General features: G+C 48.1%; 2 protein-coding genes across 2 annotated transcripts in view; one reads left to right on the forward strand and one right to left on the reverse strand.

Annotated features, from left to right (window-relative positions):
* Window positions 1-1,093: 1,093 nt before the first annotated feature.
* LOC110509081 (probable G-protein coupled receptor 158) overlaps window positions 1,094-21,024 on the reverse strand; it is a 130,993-nt gene continuing 111,062 nt past the window's right edge. Inside the window, exons 9-11 of the mRNA XM_036966584.1 lie at window positions 11,637-11,742; window positions 11,165-11,311; window positions 1,094-5,006 (exon numbers count right to left, since the gene is read on the reverse strand). Of these exons, the coding sequence (XP_036822479.1) occupies window positions 3,201-5,006; window positions 11,165-11,311; window positions 11,637-11,742 (2,059 nt within the window). The 3' untranslated portion in view covers window positions 1,094-3,200. The remainder of the gene's footprint in view (window positions 5,007-11,164; window positions 11,312-11,636; window positions 11,743-21,024) is intronic.
* Window positions 12,234-15,036, forward strand: LOC110509083 (macrophage mannose receptor 1-like). The gene is made up of 2 exons (XM_021590040.2): window positions 12,234-13,822; window positions 14,365-15,036. The coding sequence occupies exons 1-2, from the start codon at window positions 12,559-12,561 to the stop codon at window positions 14,775-14,777; spliced, it is 1,677 nt and encodes a 558-aa protein (XP_021445715.2). The 5' UTR covers window positions 12,234-12,558; the 3' UTR covers window positions 14,778-15,036.

Here is a 21,024-nt window from a genome sequence, read left to right on the forward strand (position 1 = left end):
CTGTTAGGCTCAAGTATAATTTATTATGTTGGGACTTCATTAGTTTGATATTAGACATCTAATAAAATTGTAATCTGTACAATAATTTATGGATTGTGAGAAAGTACCATTATAAGACTTGTCATGAGCATGTATGAGCCCCTTAAAGGGGGCTCATTCAAACAAATGACAAATTAACACATTTGTTTCCTTATTGATAGCAGTCTATCGTCAAGGAGAGATTGATATCCACCCTGTAGTCTTGTTTACTTTGTCACTGCCAAAAATATGAGCATTTTATAACCAAAAGTCAATGTTCCCCAAAGTACCATCCTTCAGATTCCATTTCCCAAATCATCTCAAACTAACTTCAAACAACAACACAATCACTTTCAGAGACTTTGAAATGACTTGGGTTTGAAATACAGGCCCTGCACAAAATAGGTATACACTGAGTGTACAAAACCTTAAGAATACATTCCTAATTATTGATATGCACCCCCGTTTGTCCTCAGAACAGCCTCAACTCGTTGGGGTATGGGACTACAAGGTGTCGAAAGCATTCCACAGGGATGTTGGCCCATGTTGACTCCAATGCTTCCCACAGTTTTGTCAAGTTTGGCTGCATATAATTTGTGTGGTGGACCATTACTGATACACACAGGAAACCCAGCAGCGTTGCGGTTCTTGACACAAACCGGTGCGCCTGGCACCTACTACCATACCCTGTTCAAAGGCACTTAAACCTTTTGTCTTGCCCATTCACCCTCTGAATGGTACACATCCACAATCCATGTCTCAATTGTCTCAAGGCTTAATTTTTTTATTATTATTATTTTTTTTTTAAATGGTCTCCTCACCTTCATCTACACTGATTGAAGTGACATCAATAAGGTATCATAGCTTTTCATCAGGTGAAAAGAGCAGGTGTTCCTAATGTTTTGTACTCTCAGTGTACATTGGTTATTGTCAACAGTTTGGTTATGTATGCTCATCACCACCAGGGTGTAGTGTTGTTCTGTGTTGTGAAACAGTAGGTTTTCTCTCCTAGAACAGGGTTTGGTCAGCTCTGTTCGACACTACCCATCAAATAACAACAGAAAAAGACATTGAGTTTTATTATAAATATTTATTGCAGGTTTAAGGGGGGGAGTTATGTACATGCGATTACAACAGAACACAATATAAATGTACAATATAAATATTCCTATGTGGGATGCAACAGCAGTGTTACCAAGCATTATAGTGATAAGACGACGGTGGTACAAGTTCACTCAACAAACAGGTTATAACGGAGCAGAGTTTGCTAAGAGCAGTGAGACGTTGGGCCAATATGTTTACTGTCATGCAGAAGTCACTGTAGCATTAATGGATACAGCGGAATCAGTGGTGTGAAGTACTTAAAGTACAAATACTTCATAAAGTACTACTTAAGTCATTTTTTGGGGGGATATCTATACTTTACTATTTATGTTTTTGACAATTTGTACTTTTACTTCACTATATTCCTAAAGACAATAATTTACTTTTTTTACTCCATACATTTATCCAGAAACCCCACAAATACTTGTTACATTTGAATACTTAGCAGGAACAGGAAAATGGTCCAATCACACACTTATCAAGAAAATCTCCCTGGTCATCCCTACTTCCTCTGATCTGGTGGACTCACTAAACATAAATGTTTCATTTGTAAATTATGTCTGAGTGTCGGAGTGTTCTCCTGGCTATCCGTAAATAAATAAAAACAAGATATTGTGTCGTTTGGCTTGCTTAATATAAGCAATTTGAAATTATTTATATTTTTTACTTTTGATACTTAAGTATATTTAAAACCAAATACTTTTAGACTTTTACTCAAGTAGTGTTTTACTGGGTGACTTTCACTTTTACACGAGTCATTTTCCAATAAGGTATCTTTACATTTACTCAATTATGACAATTGGGTACTTTTTCCACCACTGAGAAGAACTGTGTTACGGATTAGCTGGGTTTTACTCACTAGGAAGCCAATTGGAGAAAAACAGACTGAAACAGGGGATGGACTAAGTTGAACTTGTCCAATAAGAAATGTTTGTTTCTGTTGCAAAAAATGTCCATTACCAAATGCTGTAGCATTTTGGATGTAAATTGATGAATTGACAACAAAGCAATTTCTGGAAGTGCTCTGTCACATTCTATAGCAGTTTTACAAAATGTATGCATCAAAGATAAACTTTAGTTTGTTTTTTTGTACGAACACAACGCATGTTTGACTGGAAGGAGACCAAATAGATACACTTCCTTAAGGGGATGCATCCTCGTGTTGCTACGCAAGTGGTAACTATGTATGGTGCACCAATGTAGCTATTTCTCCTACTCAACACTTCAAATTGTATAATCTATAAGGCCCCAGAATTAACAGTATACTTATCTGTGCACTGTGCTTCATATGGAAGTTATATTATACACTTCCCGATGACCAACACTCTGAATTCATACTTGGCCCACTACTTGACAAGAATGACCCAGGTGCAGGAAACAGACAAAAGAGAACTCCAGTCTAGAATATTGGAATGACCCAGGTGCAGGAAACAGACAAAAGAGAACTCCAGTCTAGAATATTGGAATGACCCAGGTGCAGGAAACAGACAAAAGAGAACTCCAGTCTAGAATATTGGAATGACCCAGGTGCAGGAAACAGACAAAAGAGAACTCCAGTCTAGAATATTGGAATGACCCAGGTGCAGGAAACAGACAAAAGAGAACTCCAGTCCAGTATAATGGAACATGTGGCAACATCATCAATTAGTTGTTTACAAAAATGGACTGGTTAAATCAGTCCCACGTTCTTGTACAAACCTGTCTAAAATCAGATTGTTGTCTGTAATTCATTCAGTGTAAATTCCCTCACAGGTAGTAAGGACGTGTTTCATGTATTAAAGAGTGTGACAAATGGCTCAAAACTGCAAACTGAGCAAATGTACAAGCAAATAGTGCTGACTAAACATTTCTCTACATTGCGGATAGTGACTTTAAGCTGCACAACTAACAACAGGACTTTGTATTCGAACAAATACTTTTGTTGGGAATGCTCTAACAGACCGTATTGCATGTTTTACTTCACAAAATGATTTAGTCATAACCACAGTACAACTGTTTTTCCCACCCTTATCTTTAAAACCCAGTTTGCAAGGCATTTGTGTCGTGAATACAAAACACATTGTCTATCATTTTGATTATCATGCACTTTTCTCTGACCCATTGTCTTCAAAATCCCAGGGGCAAACGTCAACCCTTTTAGCAGTGCTAACGGGTTGTTTGTTATGAGAACTCAAAGAGTTCTCTTTCGCTGGAGAAGGCTTTGTCTGTGCTACGCTGGCATGCGCGTCTTCTACCTCCCACGGGCACACCTCTACCCTCTTGTTCTCCGACGCCTCCGGGTTTCTCGTTGAGCTCCTCCGTCTCCCAGATGTTGGCACGGTGACCGGAACACCCTCTGATGATTGGCTGACACGTGGTCTTTCCGAGGGCCTGCTGGAGGAGCTCTCCTTGTTCTTTGACCTGTGCTGCTTCTCCTCCTCCTTGTCCCTCCCTCCTTTCTCTCTCTCACCCCTCTCTCCCCTTTCTTTGGAGGAGCACGAACCTTTTCGTTTCCGCTTGGAGTGAGCCGTGGGACTGGAGCAGGTCTTCTCCTGGCTGGGGGAAGGCGAGGCTGGGGCTTCATTGTAGTCCCAGGGACAGATGTCCAACATCAGGGTGGGCGGCTGCAGCAGACTCCCTGTGGATTTGGAGTAGTCTGAGTGGAGGATCTTGGGCTTCCCATCAGTTGGTGTGACGCTCCTCTTACGTCTGATCCTCTCTGGAGAGATGGAGTCTGAATCGCCTCCCAACATTGGCTGCACCTCAAAGGCCCAGGGGCACACCTCCGGTTTGAGCAGGAGTGGAGATCTGGGAGACCTGGGCTTCCTTGTTTCTTTGGCCTCGTCTCGTTCACACCCCTTGTCTTTGGAGCGCTGTCGGCCTGCAGGCGATTGCCCTGCGGTTCTCTGCTGCTTCTGTTGGGAGCGACTGCCCTTGGTGGTACCCGTGCCACCACCACCATCACCCCTGTGGACCGTGGTAGTCTCTCCCGGAGCAATGGACACATGCTTCTGGGACCTTCCATCCGACGGGGTTGGGGGGTCCTCCACATCCCAAGAGCACACCTCGGAGAGGTCATACAGGTTTCTCCCCGGCTCTGTATTGATGGACGGCTGGCTGCCACTCACCTGCTGCTTCATGATGCCCATCTTGGCCATGGGTGTCCTGGAGTACTCTACCGACTGGCTGATGATCATCTTAGGATAACACTCCATCTCGTCCACCTCAGACAGCATCCTCCCATCGCGACCCTTGAGTCCCTTCTTGCTGGCATCCTCTGCGCTATGGGTCTTGCTGGTGAGCCCGGGCATCTTCTCTTTGGCACTGGTGATGACACTCAGTGACTTCTGCATGATGGACGTCCTCAGCTGAATGGGCTTTTTGTCCGCTGTGAAGTTGTGCGCGCTGGCCGACTTGCAGACCAAGGGCACTGACTCGGCCGGTTCCACCTTTGGGGCAGGCTCCGGTGACTTCTTAACCTGCCTCCTAATGAGAGATCCCAGCAAGGAACCATCGCCGGTGGCCATTTTGTCCCCACCCAAGCCTTCTCCGCCGGTAGTTTCCTTAGCTTGGTCACAAACGTGGTCGTAGCTGTGTGACTTATTCAGGCCCAGAACTTTGTTCTTCAAAGAGTCTTCCCTGGACTTGTGACCTGAATGGGACGAGTCGAAGGGATTCCGTCGAAGGGTGCTGCGGTTGCTCCCGTGCTCGCTACCGTCACGTTCCTCACGGCTGCCATAGCTGCCATGTCGGTGCAAGGTCTCCGGGATCTCAGTGAGGCGCCTCATGAGAGAGCGGCCCAGGCCCTTCTTGGAGCTGCGCTTCTTCTGCAGGTGTGGGTTGTTGGCCAGCATCTTCTTGCGCTTGTAGACTTCCAGTTGGGCGTAAAGCTTCTTGAGCTCGTCCTACAATGATGACACAGAGGATGGGTTGGGATAGAGAGAGAGAGAGAGAGAGAGAGAGAGAAGGAAGGAAGGAAGGAAGGAAGTGGATGAGAAAACAATGCTTGATCAATGCAAATATTTTGTTGTTGCTCTAGAGACATAAATTGACATCACAGACACATCACAGACACAAACCAAACTAACCATGGTCCATTTCCTTGACAGACCAGAATGTTGCCACAAGGTAGCGACTTCCCACAGGGTTCAGTGTTGGGGCCAATCCTGCTTTAATCTACACGCTCCCACTCACCTAACTCCTCAGACATTAAATCATCAACTTTCACTGCTTTGCTGACACTCAAGTATACATCAAAACCAAATCGGACACCATCGCCCATATTTCTTTGTAATGAAAAGCGTTATACAAATTACATTTGAATGACTAATTATTACAATTCTGAATGTTCCCAAACAAAACAGCAAATGGGTGCTAAATCTAAACAGTCTCTACACTGTAAAGATGTGAAAATCTTGGCGCCATACTGGATGGCTGCAGGTTTGTAAGCTCCGACCAAACTTTGCTATTTTGTGATTATTTTGTTGTTTATTTTTACTTTATTTTCTCTAAAAGTATCCGCTATCATTTCTTAAAACCGACAATAACTTTTAAACTGTTATGGTGAGTGAATGAGGACCCAAAAGCGAACTAACTTAAACAGAGCTTCTTTAATAACCAAACATAGGTAGGCTCAGATAGACCGGCAGATTCCGACAGGACAGGACAAGGTTACAGCAAACATGACGATAGTCTGGCTCAGGCATGAAACACAAACAAGAATCCGACAAGGACAGGAACAGAAACAGAGAGAGATATAGGGACCTAATCAGAGGGAAAAAGGGAACAGGTGGGGAACGGGGTGAATGGGTAGTTAGAGGAGACAAGGAACAGCTGGGAGAAAGCGGGGGAGAAAAGGTAACCTAACAACGACCAGCAGAGGGAGACAGGGTGAAGGGAAAGGACAGAGACAAGACACAACATGACAGTACCCCCCCACTCACCGAGCGCCTCCTGGCGCACTCGAGGAGGAAACCTGGCGGCAACGGAGGAAATCCTCGATCAGCGCACGGTCCAGCACGTCCCGAGAGGGAACCCAACTCCTCTCCTCAGGACCGTACCCCTCCCAATCGACAAGGTACTGGTGACCACGGCCTCGAGGACGCATGTCCAAAATCCTGCGGACCCTGTAGATGGGTGCGCCCTCGACAAGGATGGGGGGGGGGGGGGGGAAGACGAGCGGGGGCGCGAAGAACGGGCTTAATACAGGAGACATGGAAGACCGGGTGGACGCGACGAAGGTATCGCGGAAGAAGAAGTCGAACTGCGACAGGATTAATGACCCGAGAAATACGGAACGGACCAATGAACCGCGGGGTCAACTTGCGAGAAGCCGTCTTAAGGGGAAGGTTCTGAGTGGAGAGCCAAACTCTCTGACCGCGACAATATCTAGGACTCTTAGTTCTACGCTTATTAGCAGCCCTCACAGTCTGCGCCCTATAACGGCAAAGTGCAGACCTGACCCTCTTCCAGGTGCGCTCGCAACGTTGGACAAAAGCCTGAGCGGAGGGGACGCTGGACTCGGCGAACTGAGATGAGAACAGCGGAGGCTGGTACCCGAGGCTACTCTGAAAAGGAGATAGCCCGGTCGCAGACGAAGGAAGCGAGTTGTGGGCGTATTCTGCCCAGGGGAGCTGTTCTGACCAAGACGCAGGGTTGCGAAAAGAAAGACTGCGTAAGATGCGACCAATAGTCTGATTGGCCCGTTCTGCTTGACCGTTAGACTGGGGGTGAAAGCCGGAAGAGAGACTGACGGAAGCCCCAATCAAACGGCAAAACTCCCTCCAAAATTGAGACGTGAATTGCGGACCTCTGTCCGAAACGACGTCTGACGGAAGGCCATGAATTCTGAAAACATTCTCGATGATGATTTGTGCCGTCTCTTTAGCAGAAGGAAGCTTAGCAAGGGGAATGAAATGAGCCGCCTTAGAGAACCTATCGACAACCGTAAGAATAACAGTCTTCCCCGCTGACGAAGGCAGTCCGGTGACAAAATCTAAGGCGATGTGAGACCACGGTCGAGAGGGAATAGGAAGCGGCCTGAGACGGCCGGCAGGAGGAGAGTTACCGGACTTAGTCTGCGCGCAGACCGAACAAGCAGCCACGAAACGACGCGTGTCATGCTCCCGGGTGGGCCACCAAAAACGCTGGCGAATGGAAGCAAGCGTACCCCGAACGCCAGGGTGGCCGGCTAACTTGGCAGAGTGAGCCCACTGAAGAACGGCCAGACGAGTAGGAACGGGAACGAAAAGAAGGTTCCTAGGACAAGCGCGCGGCGACGGAGTGTGAGTGAGCGCTTGTTTTACCTGCCTCTCAATTCCCCAGACAGTCAACCCGACAACACGCCCCTCAGGGAGAATCCCCTCGGGGTCAGTGGAGGCTACTGAAGAACTGAAGAGACGAGACAAAGCATCAGGCTTGGTGTTCTTAGAGCCCGGACGATAAGAAATCACAAACTCGAAACGAGCGAAAAACAGCGCCCAACGCGCCTGACGCGCATTAAGTCGTTTGGCAGAACGGATGTACTCAAGGTTCCTATGGTCAGTCCAAACGACAAAAGGAACGGTCGCCCCCTCCAACCACTGTCGCCATTCGCCTAGGGCTAACCGGATGGCGAGCAGTTCGCGGTTACCCACATCATAGTTACGTTCCGACGGCGACAGGCGATGAGAAAAATACGCGCATGGGTGGACCTTGTCGTCAGAGAGGGAGCGCTGAGAAAGAATGGCTCCCACGCCCACCTCTGACGCGTCAACCTCGACAACGAACTGTCTAGAGACGTCAGGTGTAACAAGGATAGGAGCGGATGTAAAACGATTCTTGAGGAGATCAAAAGCTCCCTGGGCGGAAACGGACCACTTAAAGCACGTCTTGACAGAAGTAAGGGCTGTGAGAGGAGCTGCCACCTGACCGAAATTACGGATGAAACGACGATAGAAGTTCGCGAAGCCGAGAAAGCGCTGCAGCTCGACGCGTGACTTAGGGACGGGCCAATCAATGACAGCTTGGACCTTAGCGGGATCCATCTTAATGCCTTCAGCGGAAATAACAGAACCGAGAAATGTGACGGAGGAGGCATGAAAAGTGCACTTCTCAGCCTTCACAAAAAGACAATTCTCTAAAAGGCGCTGGAGGACACGTCGAACGTGCTGAACATGAATCTGGAGTGACGGTGAAAAAATCAGGATATCGTCAAGGTAAACGAAAACAAAGATGTTCAGCATGTCTCTCAGGACATCATTGACTAATGCCTGAAAGACAGCTGGAGCGTTAGCGAGGCCGAAAGGAAGGACCCGGTATTCAAAGTGCCCTAACGGAGTGTTAAACGCCGTCTTCCACTCGTCCCCCTCCCTGATGCGCACAAGATGGTAAGCGTTACGAAGGTCCAACTTAGTGAAAAACCTGGCTCCCTGCAGGATCTCGAAGGCTGAAGACATAAGAGGAAGCGGATAACGATTCTTAACTGTTATGTCATTCAGCCCTCGATAATCTATGCAGGGGCGCAGAGACCCGTCCTTCTTCTTGACAAAAAAAAACCCCGCTCCGGCGGGAGAGGAGGAGGGGACTATGGTACCGGCGTCAAGAGCTACAGACAAATAATCCTCGAGAGCCTTACGTTCGGGAGCCGACAGAGAGTATAGTCTACCCCGGGGGGGAGTGGTTCCCGGAAGGAGATCAATACTACAATCATACGACCGGTGTGGAGGAAGAGAGGTGGCCCTGGACCGACTGAACACCGTGCGCAGATCGTGATATTCCTCCGGCACCCCTGTCAAATCACCAGGCTCCTCCTGTGAAGAAGAGACAGAGGAAACAGGAGGGATAGCAGACATTAAACATTTCACATGACAAGAGACGTTCCAGGAGAGGATAGAATTACTAGACCAATTAATGGAAGGATTATGACAAACTAGCCAGGGATGGCCCAAAACAACAGGTGTAAAAGGTGAACGAAAAATCAAAAAAGAAATGGTTTCGCTATGATTACCAGAAACAGTGAGGGTTAAAGGTAGCGTCTCACGCTGAATCCTGGGGAGAGGACTACCATCCAGGGCGAACAAGGCCGTGGACTCCCTTAACTGTCTGAGAGGAATGTCATGTTCCCGAGCCCAGGTCTCGTCCATAAAACAGCCCTCCGCCCCAGAGTCTATTAAGGCACTGCAGGAAGCTGACGAACCGGTCCAGCGTAGATGGACCGACAAGGTAGTGCAGGATCTTGAAGGAGAGACAGGAGTAGTAGCGCTCACCAGTAGCCCTCCGCTTACTGATGAGCTCTGGCTTTTACTGGACATGAAGTGACAAAATGACCAGCAGAACCGCAATAGAGACAGAGGCGGTTGGTGATTCTCCGTTCCCTCTCCTTAGTCGAGATGCGGATACCTCCCAGCTGCATAGGCTCAGCTCCCGAGCCGGCAGAGGAAGATGGTAGTGATGCGGAGAGGGGGGCAACGGAGAACGCGAGCTCCTTTCCACGAGCTCGGTGACGCAGATCAACCCGTCGCTCAATGCGAATAGCGAGTTCAATCAGGGAATCCACGCTGGAAGGGACCTCCCGGGAGAGAATCTCATCCTTTACCTCTGCGCGGAGACCCTCCAGAAAACGAGCGAGCAAAGCCGGCTCGTTCCAGCCACTGGAGGCAGCAAGAGTGCGAAACTCAATAGAGTAGTCTGTTATGGATCGATTACCTTGACATAGGGAAGACAGGGCCCTGGAAGCCTCCTCCCCAAAAACAGATCGATCAAAAACCCGTATCATCTCCTCCTTAAAGTCCTGATACTGGTTAGTACACTCAGCCCTTGCCTCCCAGATTGCCGTGCCCCACTCACGAGCCCGTCCAATAAGGAGAGATATGACGTAGGCGACACGAGCAGTGCTCCTGGAGTAAGTGTTGGGCTGGAGAGAAAACACAATATCACACTGGGTGAGGAACGAGCGGCATTCAGTGGGCTCCCCAGAGTAACACGGCGGGTTATTGATTCTGGGCTCCGGAGATTCGAAAGCCCTGGAAGTGGCCGGTGGATCGAGGCGGAGATGGTGAACCTGTTCTGTGAGGTTGGAGACTTGGGTGGCCAGGGTCTCAACGGCATGTCGAGCAGCAGACACTTCCTGCTCGTGTCTGCCTAGCATCGCTCCCTGGATCCCGACGGCTGAGTGGAGAGGATCCGAAGTCGCTGGGTCCATTCTTGGTCGGATTCTTCTGTTATGGTGAGTGAATGAGGACCCAAAAGCGAACTAACTTAAACAGAGCTTCTTTAATAACCAAACATAGGTAGGCTCAGATAGACCGGCAGATTCCGACAGGACAGGACAAGGTTACAGCAAACATGACGATAGTCTGGCTCAGGCATGAAACACAAACAAGAATCCGACAAGGACAGGAACAGAAACAGAGAGAGATATAGGGACCTAATCAGAGGGAAAAAGGGAACAGGTGGGGAACGGGGTGAATGGGTAGTTAGAGGAGACAAGGAACAGCTGGGAGAAAGCGGGGGAGAAAAGGTAACCTAACAACGACCAGCAGAGGGAGACAGGGTGAAGGGAAAGGACAGAGACAAGACACAACATGACATAAACATCAGATCGGCAGTTAATTACCTCAATTCAGGCTTTAACTTCCCCTCATCTGCTCTGTAACGTTTCTGTAACCTTTCTGTAACCTTTCTGTGACCTTTCTGTGACCTTTCTGTGACCCAATTTCCAGGCTACCCAAGAGGAAACGCCGACGTTACAGAGGCAAGAGAGGGGGGAAACTGGCGAGATTAAAGGGAAGGGAGAACCGGCCACCTCTCCACCCTCCGTTCTACTGGCCAATCACTTGATAATAAGATGGATGACATCCGATTGCGGATTTGCTACCAACGGGACTCTCAAAACTGCAATATTCTCTGCTTTTATGAAACACGGCTATCCAACTCGATGGATTCTGCATTCACCATTCTCCATTTGCCATTCTCCATTCACTAAGGGAGTCTTTCACCCATGACATTAAAACTTGAGAACTTGAAAACCAGAACAAATGAAGTTTACAGAACAGAGGGTAAAAAAGGGAGGGACCCTGCTCACCCGTATGTCTTCGGGGTCCAGGCTGTGTTCGCTCCAGGCTGAGGTGATGCTGCTGTTGAGGTAGGACCCGGACCGGCCCATGTCCAGCTCCTCTTCATAGGTTTCAGTGGCAATGTCATCACTCGCCTGGGTCACTGTGGACAGACACTAACGAGAGGGGGAAAAAACAGACAGAGTGATATTATTTCAAATGTTCTGGTGCACTTTCGCACAGTGTGTGTGTCTTGGAGAGACATGTCGCCCACAGACAAGATTGATCCCATTGTTTTCTACTTCTGAGGATTCTAATTAAGACTTTAGAAATGAACGGTTTATTCCCCACTCAGCGAAAGTTTTTAAAAGTTCCCCACGGGACTGAAGAGACGAAATACCCAGAAGTGCATTTAAATTACAGTACGATACCACTATCGAAGCTGTTTAATGTACTGGTTATGTATTCAGGGAAATGTGACAGGAGAGAGAGCAGGGTTACCTTTGGTACAAACAGCAGCCCCAAAGACACAGTCACGGTGAGCTGTGTGTGAGTGAAGACCAACATGAGCATCCAGTCAGGGTGCCACTGAGGAGCCAGAGTGAACCTGCCGATAAAGACCAACAGGTTTTATTCAGGACACTATTATCTAAGTGTAACAGAGTACATTATATTCTGCCACGAGCTGTGGCTGGAACTCACAACCTTCTGCACAACAAGACGCCACTCAACGCCAACTGTCTTAGCCAACAGAGAAAGAGACTCTGGGAGCAACAGTTGGCTTCTAAATCTCCGGTTAGGTGATGTGACAGATGTACTCCAGTCAACATTCTACGGATGAGTTTCACATCCACTACACAAGATCTTCACTATCTGACATGAGTAGCCAGGAAGCTCAGGGACGAAGAGCTACCACCCTCACTACGAAGACATAAGATTGGACTTGATCCCTTTTTTTCATTTTTTTTTAGCTTATGGATTTATCTTTCTTTACAAAGTGTCTTTCTATTCTGCTGTTCTCCCTGACTCAATGAGTTTTGGTTACTGAGTATCAGTCATTGGTTAAATGATTTGAAAGAGGAAGAGTATAAATCTATTTGAATAGGAGAGGGACGCACACTCTCACCCTGTTACCACAAACAAAACCTAAAATATCCATTATTTGCATGGAGCAACCAACGGCGTGGAAAACCAAAAAAAAACAGCATGTACTCAAACTACAAAACACTGCTTTGCATAGCATAGATACAGGTCTGGCTAGGTACAGCAGGCTGTACATGTCCCAGGATATGAATCATGAAAGAGTTTCATTGTGTACAAAAGGATGATATATCGGCAAGTAAAGGTGACGGATGTACAGAACGAGTGAGAGAGACACAGAGAGAACTTCAAATCGAACAGAGGACAGAAGACAGATGATTGAATGAAGCCTCCACCACTAACCATGCAGTGGAGTCTATCTCTCTGCTCTTTAATGGGAGTTGCGTTATTAGCCCAGATGAGCAGCACCTCAACAGTAAACGTTGCGTTACAAGGAGTGGCCACTCAGTCATCACTGTACTCTGCTCCTAATACTAATGTTAATCATGTGAAAGCTTCTAATGCCATTGACGGGAACAAAGACCCAAACGCCGACAATGGATCCTGCACCCACACAATGAAGGAGACCAACCCCTGGTGGAGAGTGAACCTGCTGGATGTGTACAAAGTGACTACTGTTGTAATCACCAACAGAAACAGCAATCCTGAGAGGCTCAATGGTGCAGAGATTCGTATTGGTAATTCACTGAAGAACAACGGCAACAACAACCCCATATGTGCAGACATCTCCAGCATCTCAGCAGGACAGAACCAGACCTTCCAGTGTAAAGAGATGGAGGGACACTATGTCAGTGTGATCATCCGTGGCAATGACCAAATTCTCACTCTGTGTGAGGTGGAGGTATATGGCAGTCTAGCGGGACACTGTTCATCTGCAACATGCCTCTCTCATGACGAGTATCAGTTTGTGAACCAAAATAAGACCTGGACTGAAGCACAGAGTTACTGCAGACAGCGGTACACGGACCTGGCCACCATAGACAACGTGGAGGACTTGGACAGACAGATGAAAGCTGTACACAGTAATTATACTGAAGCAGCCTGGATAGGGTTAAAGAAGGGAGACTGGAAGGGAGAGTGGCAGTGGTCAGACGATGATTGCAGTGAGGGATATTTCAACTGGCGCCAAGACGAACCAAATAACAGGGAAGGGAACGAGGACTGTGTGATGATGAGCAACGGTGGCCAATGGAATACATCTAATTGCAACAATTCACATGCATTTATCTGCTATGACAGACTGAACAGTTCTGGTACGAAATTCAATTTTATTTATAATACTCAGATGACTTGGAGAGATGCTCAGATGTACTGTAGGGAGAATCACACAGACCTGGCCAGTGTGAGGAACCAGACTGAGAACGAGGAGATATTTAGACTGGCTAGTGGTGATAGTGTGTGGATTGGCCTGTTCAGAGGCTTCTGGAAGTGGTCGGACCAGAGTAACTGCTCATTCAGAAACTGGCATGAGAGACAACACGATAACACCGGAGGGAATCAGACCTGTGCTGTGACATTTATGAACTATTCCGGGCGTTGGGGTTTTCAGAAGTGTGATGAAAAACAACCTTTCTTCTGCTACTACAGTGAGTGACCCCCTCCTCTGTTTATGGCATATCTAATGTTGCTGAGTTATAGCATGGAGTAAACTACAGCTACACCACTGAATGTTGGTTATAACAAGATTTTACACACCTCTCCTCTGGGACCCCTAGACATTTAAACTATTTTGTTTTAACCCTTAACTAGTTCACCTGATTCACCTGATTCACCTGATTTACCTGATTTACCTGATTCACCTGATTCACCTGATTTACCTGATTCACCTGATTCACCTGATTTACCTGATTCACCTGATTCACCTGATTTACCTGATTTACCTGATTCACCTGATTTACCTGATTCACCTGATTCACCTGATTTACCTGATTCACCTGATTCACCTGATTTACCTGATTCACCTGATTCACGTGATTCACCTGATTTAAGGGCTTGATGATTAGTTGACAAGTTGAATCAGGTGTGCTCGATCTAGAATAAATCAAATGCATGGTATGGCTGGGGTACCCGAGGAGAGGTTTGAAAAAGGCTGTGTTATAATATCACAAACTCGTTTTTTTTTCCTCAGATAAGGTGATCTTGATCCATCAGAATAAGACGTGGAAAGACGCCCTGGCCTACTGCAGAGAGCAACACAACGACCTGGTCTCTGTCCACTCTGACGAGGTCCAGAGATGGGTGGAGGCCCAGGCCAAGAGAGCCTCCACTCCTCATGTGTGGCTGGGCTTGCGCTTCACCTGCACTTTGAACCTCTGGTTCTGGGTCAGTGGAGAGTCCACCTGCTACAACAACTGGGCTTCGGGAAACGGGACCGTCATGAAGGACTGTGGGAGAACCGGAGTGAGGAGTACCGGGGCGGTAGAGAAAGATGGAGGACACCAGTGGGTCAGTCTGCCTGACACAGAAGAGCTCAACTTCATCTGCAGCACCTCTAACAAAAGTAGAATCAGGACCAAGGTAGTAGAGTCTGGACCAAGGTAGTAGAATCAGGACCAAGGTAGTAGAATCTGGACCAAGGTAGTAGAGTCTGGACCAAGGTAGTAGAATCTGGACCAGAGTAGTAGAATCTGGACCAAGGTAGTAGAATCTGGACCAAGGTACTAGAATCTGGACCAAAGTAGTAGAATATGGACTAAGGTAGTAGAATCTGTCATGTATTGTCATGTTGTGTCTTTCTGTCCTTTCCTTTCACCCTGTCTCCCTCTGCTGGTCGTATTAGGTTACCTTTTCTCCCCCGCTTTCCCCCAGCTGTTCCTTGTCTCCTCCTAACTACCCATTCACCCCGTTTCCCACCTGTTCCCTTTTTCCCTCTGATTAGGTCCCTATATCTCTCTCTGTTTTTGTTCCTGTCCTTGTCGGATTCTTGTTTGTTGTGTTTCATGCCTGAACCAGACTATCGTCATGTTTGCTGTAACCTTGTCCTGTCCTGTCGGAATCTGCCGGTCTGTCTGAACCTACCTATGTTTGGTTATTAAAGAAGCTCTGTTAAGTTAATTCGCTTTTGGGTCCTCATTCACTCACCGTGACAGAAGAATCCGACCAAGAATGGACCCAGCGACTTCGGATCCTCTCCACTCAGCCGTCGAGATCCAGGGAGCGATGCTAGGCAGACACGAGCAGGAATTGTCTGCTGCTCGACATGCCGTTGAGACCCTGGCCACCCAAGTCTCCAACCTCACAGAACAGGTTCACCATCTCCGCCTCGATCCACCGGTCACTTCCAGGGCTTTCGAATCGCCGGAGCCCAGAATCAATAACCCGCCGTGTTACTCTGGGGAGCCCACTGAATGCCGCTCGTTCCTCACCCAGTGTGATATTGTGTTTTCTCTCCAGCCCAACACTTACGCCAGGAGCACTGCTCGTGTCGCCTACGTCATATCTCTCCTTACTGGACGGGCTCGTGAGTGGGGCACGGCAATCTGGGAGGCAAGGGCTGAGTGTACTAACCAGTATCAGGACTTTAAGGAGGAGATGATACGGGTTTTTGATCGATCTGTTTTTGGGGAGGAGGCTTCCAGGGCCCTGTCTTCCCTATGTCAAGGCAATCGATCCATAACTGACTACTCTATTGAGTTTCGCACTCTTGCTGCCTCCAGTGGCTGGAACGAGCCGGCCTTGCTCGCTCGTCTTCTGGAGGGTCTCCGCGCAGAGGTAAAGGATGAGATTCTCTCCCGGGAGGTTCCTTCCAGCGTGGATTCCTTGATTGAACTCGCTATTCGCATTGAGCGACGGGTTGATCTTCGTCACCGAGCTCGTGGAAAGGAGCTCGCGCGCTCCGTTGCCCCCCTCTCCGCATCACTACCATCTTCCTCTGCCGGCTCGGGAGCTGAGCCTATGCAGCTGGGAGGTATCCGCATCTCGACTAAGGAGAGGGAACAGAGAATCACCAACCGCCTCTGTCTCTATTGCGGTTCTGCTGGTCATTTTGTCACTTCATGTCCAGTAAAAGCCAGAGCTCATCAGTAAGCGGAGGGCTACTGGTGAGCGCTACTACTCCTGTCTCTCCTTCAAGATCCTGCACTACCTTGTCGGTCCATCTACGCTGGACCGGTTCGTCAGCTTCCTGCAGTGCCTTAATAGACTCTGGGGCGGAGGGCTGTTTTATGGACGAGACCTGGGCTCGGGAACATGACATTCCTCTCAGACAGTTAAGGGAGTCCACGGCCTTGTTCGCCCTGGATGGTAGTCCTCTCCCCAGGATTCAGCGTGAGACGCTACCTTTAACCCTCACTGTTTCTGGTAATCATAGCGAAACCATTTCTTTTTTAATTTTTCGTTCACCTTTTACACCTGTTGTTTTGGGCCATCCCTGGCTAGTTTGTCATAATCCTTCCATTAATTGGTCTAGTAATTCTATCCTCTCCTGGAACGTCTCTTGTCATGTGAAATGTTTAATGTCTGCTATCCCTCCTGTTTCCTCTGTCTCTTCTTCACAGGAGGAGCCTGGTGATTTGACAGGGGTGCCGGAGGAATATCACGATCTGCGCACGGTGTTCAGTCGGTCCAGGGCCACCTCTCTTCCTCCACACCGGTCGTATGATTGTAGTATTGATCTCCTTCCGGGAACCACTCCCCCCCGGGGTAGACTATACTCTCTGTCGGCTCCCGAACGTAAGGCTCTCGAGGATTATTTGTCTGTAGCTCTTGACGCCGGTACCATAGTCCCCTCCTCCTCTCCCGCCGGAGCGGGGTTTTTTTTTGTCAAGAAGAAGGACGGGTCTCTGCGCCCCTGCATAGATTATCGAGGGCTGAATGACATAACAGTGAAGAATCGTTATCCGCTTCCTCTTATGTCTTCAGCCTTCGAGATCCTGCAGGGAGCCAGGTTTTTCACTAAGTTGGACCTTCGTAACGCTTACCATCTCGTGCGCATCAGGGAGGGGGACGAGTGGAAGACGGCGTTTAACACTCCGTTAGGGCACTTTGAATACCGGGTTCTTTCTTTCGGCCTCGCTAACGCTCCAGCTGTCTTTCAGGCATTAGTCAATGATGTCCTGAGAGACATGCTGAACATCTTTGTTTTCGTTTACCTTGACGATATCCTGATTTTTTCACCGTCACTCCAGATTCATGTTCAGCACGTTCGACGTGTCCTCCAGCGCCTTTTAGAGAATTGTCTTTTTGTGAAGGCTGAGAAGTGCACTTTTCATGCCTCCTCCGTCACATTTCTCGGTTCTGTTATTTCCGCTGAAGGCATTAAGATGGATCCCGCTAAGGTCCAAGCTGTCATTGATTGGCCCGCCCCTAAGTCACGCATCGAGCTGCAGCGCTTTCTCGGCTTCGCGAACTTCTATCGTCGTTTCATCCGTAATTTCGGTCAGGTGGCAGCTCCTCTCACAGCCCTTACTTCTGTCAAGACGTGCTTTAAGTGGTCCGTTTCCGCCCAGGGAGCTTTTGATCTCCTCAAGAATCGTTTTACATCCGCTCCTATCCTTGTTACATCTGACGTCTCTAGACAGTTCGTTGTCGAGGTTGACGCGTCAGAGGTGGGCGTGGGAGCCATTCTTTCTCAGCGCTCCCTCTCTGACGACAAGGTCCACCCATGCGCGTATTTTTCTCATCGCCTGTCGCCGTCGGAACGTAACTATGATGTGGGAAACCGCGAACTGCTCGCCATCCGGTTAGCCCTAGGCGAATGGCGACAGTGGTTGGAGGGCGCGACCGTTCCTTTTGTCGTTTGGACTGACCATAGGAACCTTGAGTACATCCGTTCTGCCAAACGACTTAATGCGCGTCAGGCGCGTTGGGCGCTGTTTTTCGCTCGTTTCGAGTTCGTGATTTCTTATCGTCTCTTCAGTTCTTCAGTAGCCTCCACTGACCCCGAGGGGATTCTCCCTGAGGGGCGTGTTGTCGGGTTGACTGTCTGGGGAATTGAGAGGCAGGTAAAGCAAGCGCTCACTCACACTCCGTCGCCGCGCGCTTGTCCTAGGAACCTTCTTTTCGTTCCCGTTCCTACTCGTCTGGCCGTTCTTCAGTGGGCTCACTCTGCCAAGTTAGCCGGCCACCCTGGCGTTCGGGGTACGCTTGCTTCCATTCGCCAGCGTTTTTGGTGGCCCACCCGGGAGCATGACACGCGTCGTTTCGTGGCTGCTTGTTCGGTCTGCGCGCAGACTAAGTCCGGTAACTCTCCTCCTGCCGGCCGTCTCAGGCCGCTTCCCATTCCCTCTCGACCGTGGTCTCACATCGCCTTAGATTTTGTCACCGGACTGCCTTCGTCAGCGGGGAAGACTGTTATTCTTACGGTTGTCGATAGGTTCTCTAAGGCGGCTCATTTCATTCCCCTTGCTAAGCTTCCTTCTGCTAAAGAGACGGCACAAATCATCATCGAGAATGTTTTCAGAATTCATGGCCTTCCGTCAGACGTCGTTTCGGACAGAGGTCCGCAATTCACGTCTCAATTTTGGAGGGAGTTTTGCCGTTTGATTGGGGCTTCCGTTAGTCTCTCTTCCGGCTTTCACCCCCAGTCTAACGGTCAAGCAGAACGGGCCAATCAGACTATTGGTCGCATCTTACGCAGTCTTTCTTTTCGCAACCCTGCGTCTTGGTCAGAACAGCTCCCCTGGGCAGAATACGCCCACAACTCGCTTCCTTCGTCTGCGACCGGGCTATCTCCTTTTCAGAGTAGCCTCGGGTACCAGCCTCCGCTGTTCTCATCTCAGTTCGCCGAGTCCAGCGTCCCCTCCGCTCAGGCTTTTGTCCAACGTTGCGAGCGCACCTGGAAGAGGGTCAGGTCTGCACTTTGCCGTTATAGGACGCAGACTGTGAGGGCTGCTAATAAGCGTAGAACTAAGAGTCCTAGATATTGTCGCGGTCAGAGAGTTTGGCTCTCCACTCAGAACCTTCCCCTTAAGACGGCTTCTCGCAAGTTGACCCCGCGGTTCATTGGTCCGTTCCGTATTTCTCGGGTCATTAATCCTGTCGCAGTTCGACTTCTTCTTCCGCGATACCTTCGTCGCGTCCACCCGGTCTTCCATGTCTCCTGCATCAAGCCCGTCCTTCGCGCCCCCGCTCGTCTCCCCCCCCCCCCCCCATCCTTGTCGAGGGCGCACCCATCTACAGGGTCCGCAGGATTTTGGACATGCGTCCTCGGGGCCGTGGTCACCAGTACCTCGTAGATTGGGAGGGGTACGGTCCTGAGGAGAGGAGTTGGGTTCCCTCTCGGGACGTGCTGGACCGTGCGCTGATCGAGGATTTCCTCCGTTGCCGCCAGGTTTCCTCCTCGAGTGCGCCAGGAGGCGCTCGGTGAGTGGGGGGGTACTGTCATGTTTTGTCATGTTGTGTCTTTCTGTCCTTTCCTTTCACCCTGTCTCCCTCTGCTGGTCGTATTAGGTTACCTTTTCTCCCCCGCTTTCCCCCAGCTGTTCCTTGTCTCCTCCTAACTACCCATTCACCCCGTTTCCCACCTGTTCCCTTTTTCCCTCTGATTAGGTCCCTATATCTCTCTCTGTTTTTGTTCCTGTCCTTGTCAGATTCTTGTTTGTTGTGTTTCATGCCTGAACCAGACTATCGTCATGTTTGCTGTAACCTTGTCCTGTCCTGTCGGAATCTGCCGGTCTGTCTGAACCTACCTATGTTTGGTTATTAAAGAAGCTCTGTTAAGTTAATTCGCTTTTGGGTCCTCATTCACTCACCGTGACAGAATCTGGACCAAGGTAGTAGAATCTGGACCCAGCTCTAGCAGGGTACCATTCCCAGACATGGGTTTGGCCTAGTCCTGGACTAAAAAAAAGCAGAGAAGAATCTCCATTTAGAATTATTTTTAGTCCATGTCTAGGCTTAATCTGTGTCTGGGGAAACCGGCCCTCAGTCTTCAGATCTATATATTTTCATTCATAGAACTTTCTGGAAGCATGTTGCTGTCGTAGCTTTTGAAAAAGAAAAGCATCACACTCTAGGAGCTCAGATGTAATAATTTAATAACCAACGTTTGGACAGACAAGCTGTCTTCATCAGGGTATAATGACAAACACTGCGGGTCACTAGTTGTCTCTGTAATCATGGCTGGGTGTGGCTTGATATCATTGGTCGATTTACAGATATAAATAGAACATATATAAAAAAAATGGATATATGATCATAGATACAATTCAGCTACATCAGCCAACAGACATTTACAATGAACAGCAAAATCACAATAATCACAAGAATGGCTTCAGATTAAAAGTCTATGTTGAGACCGAAGGGAGTGAGGGTCTTTAAAGTTCCGAGAGGCCTCTTGTTTTAACAATACATTTTCACAATTGTAACCTTACAACTTTTTTTTGTTTGACATTATATTGTATTGTGTGTGTGTGACTTAATAAATTATTTGATTTTTATAGATTACGTTTAAGGTAAAAAAAAATATATAATAATCTTGTTGTACTGTTTTATCTTTTGAGGTTGTTTATTCACATCCTTTTCACATATTTGTCGAAACATTTGATTAGTCTTTCAATCACATATAGACCTGGATGATCATTGTTGATGTTCAACTTGACTGTCCTTTTAGTGTCAATAGTATTGGTGTGTGTGAGTATGTGACGTTTGATTATTTTTGGTTTAAGTGATTGTTTTACTATTTTGTTGATTATTGATCCACCGCCAATGTGGCAAAAACTATATAAATATATATATTTGTCAAGTTGCTGTGTAATAAAAAAAAAAAAAAACATTTCATAGATTGTTAAAAACGTATTTAAAGGTCATGTTTTATATTAAATTGGATGATATTTGAAGGAAGCCAGAT

This window comes from Oncorhynchus mykiss, chromosome 28 (genome assembly GCF_013265735.2).
Source record: "Oncorhynchus mykiss isolate Arlee chromosome 28, USDA_OmykA_1.1, whole genome shotgun sequence".
In the NCBI taxonomy this organism is placed as follows: domain Eukaryota; kingdom Metazoa; phylum Chordata; class Actinopteri; order Salmoniformes; family Salmonidae; genus Oncorhynchus; species Oncorhynchus mykiss.

Bases quoted from the DNA above. Each gene is read 5' to 3' on its own strand.
- LOC110509083 (XM_021590040.2), top strand. From the start codon at position 12,559: ATGAAGCCTCCACCACTAACCATGCAGTGGAGTCTATCTCTCTGCTCT. The intron at 13,823-14,364 runs GTGAGTGACCCC...TTTTTTCCTCAG, and splicing joins ACCTTTCTTCTGCTACTACA to ATAAGGTGATCTTGATCCAT.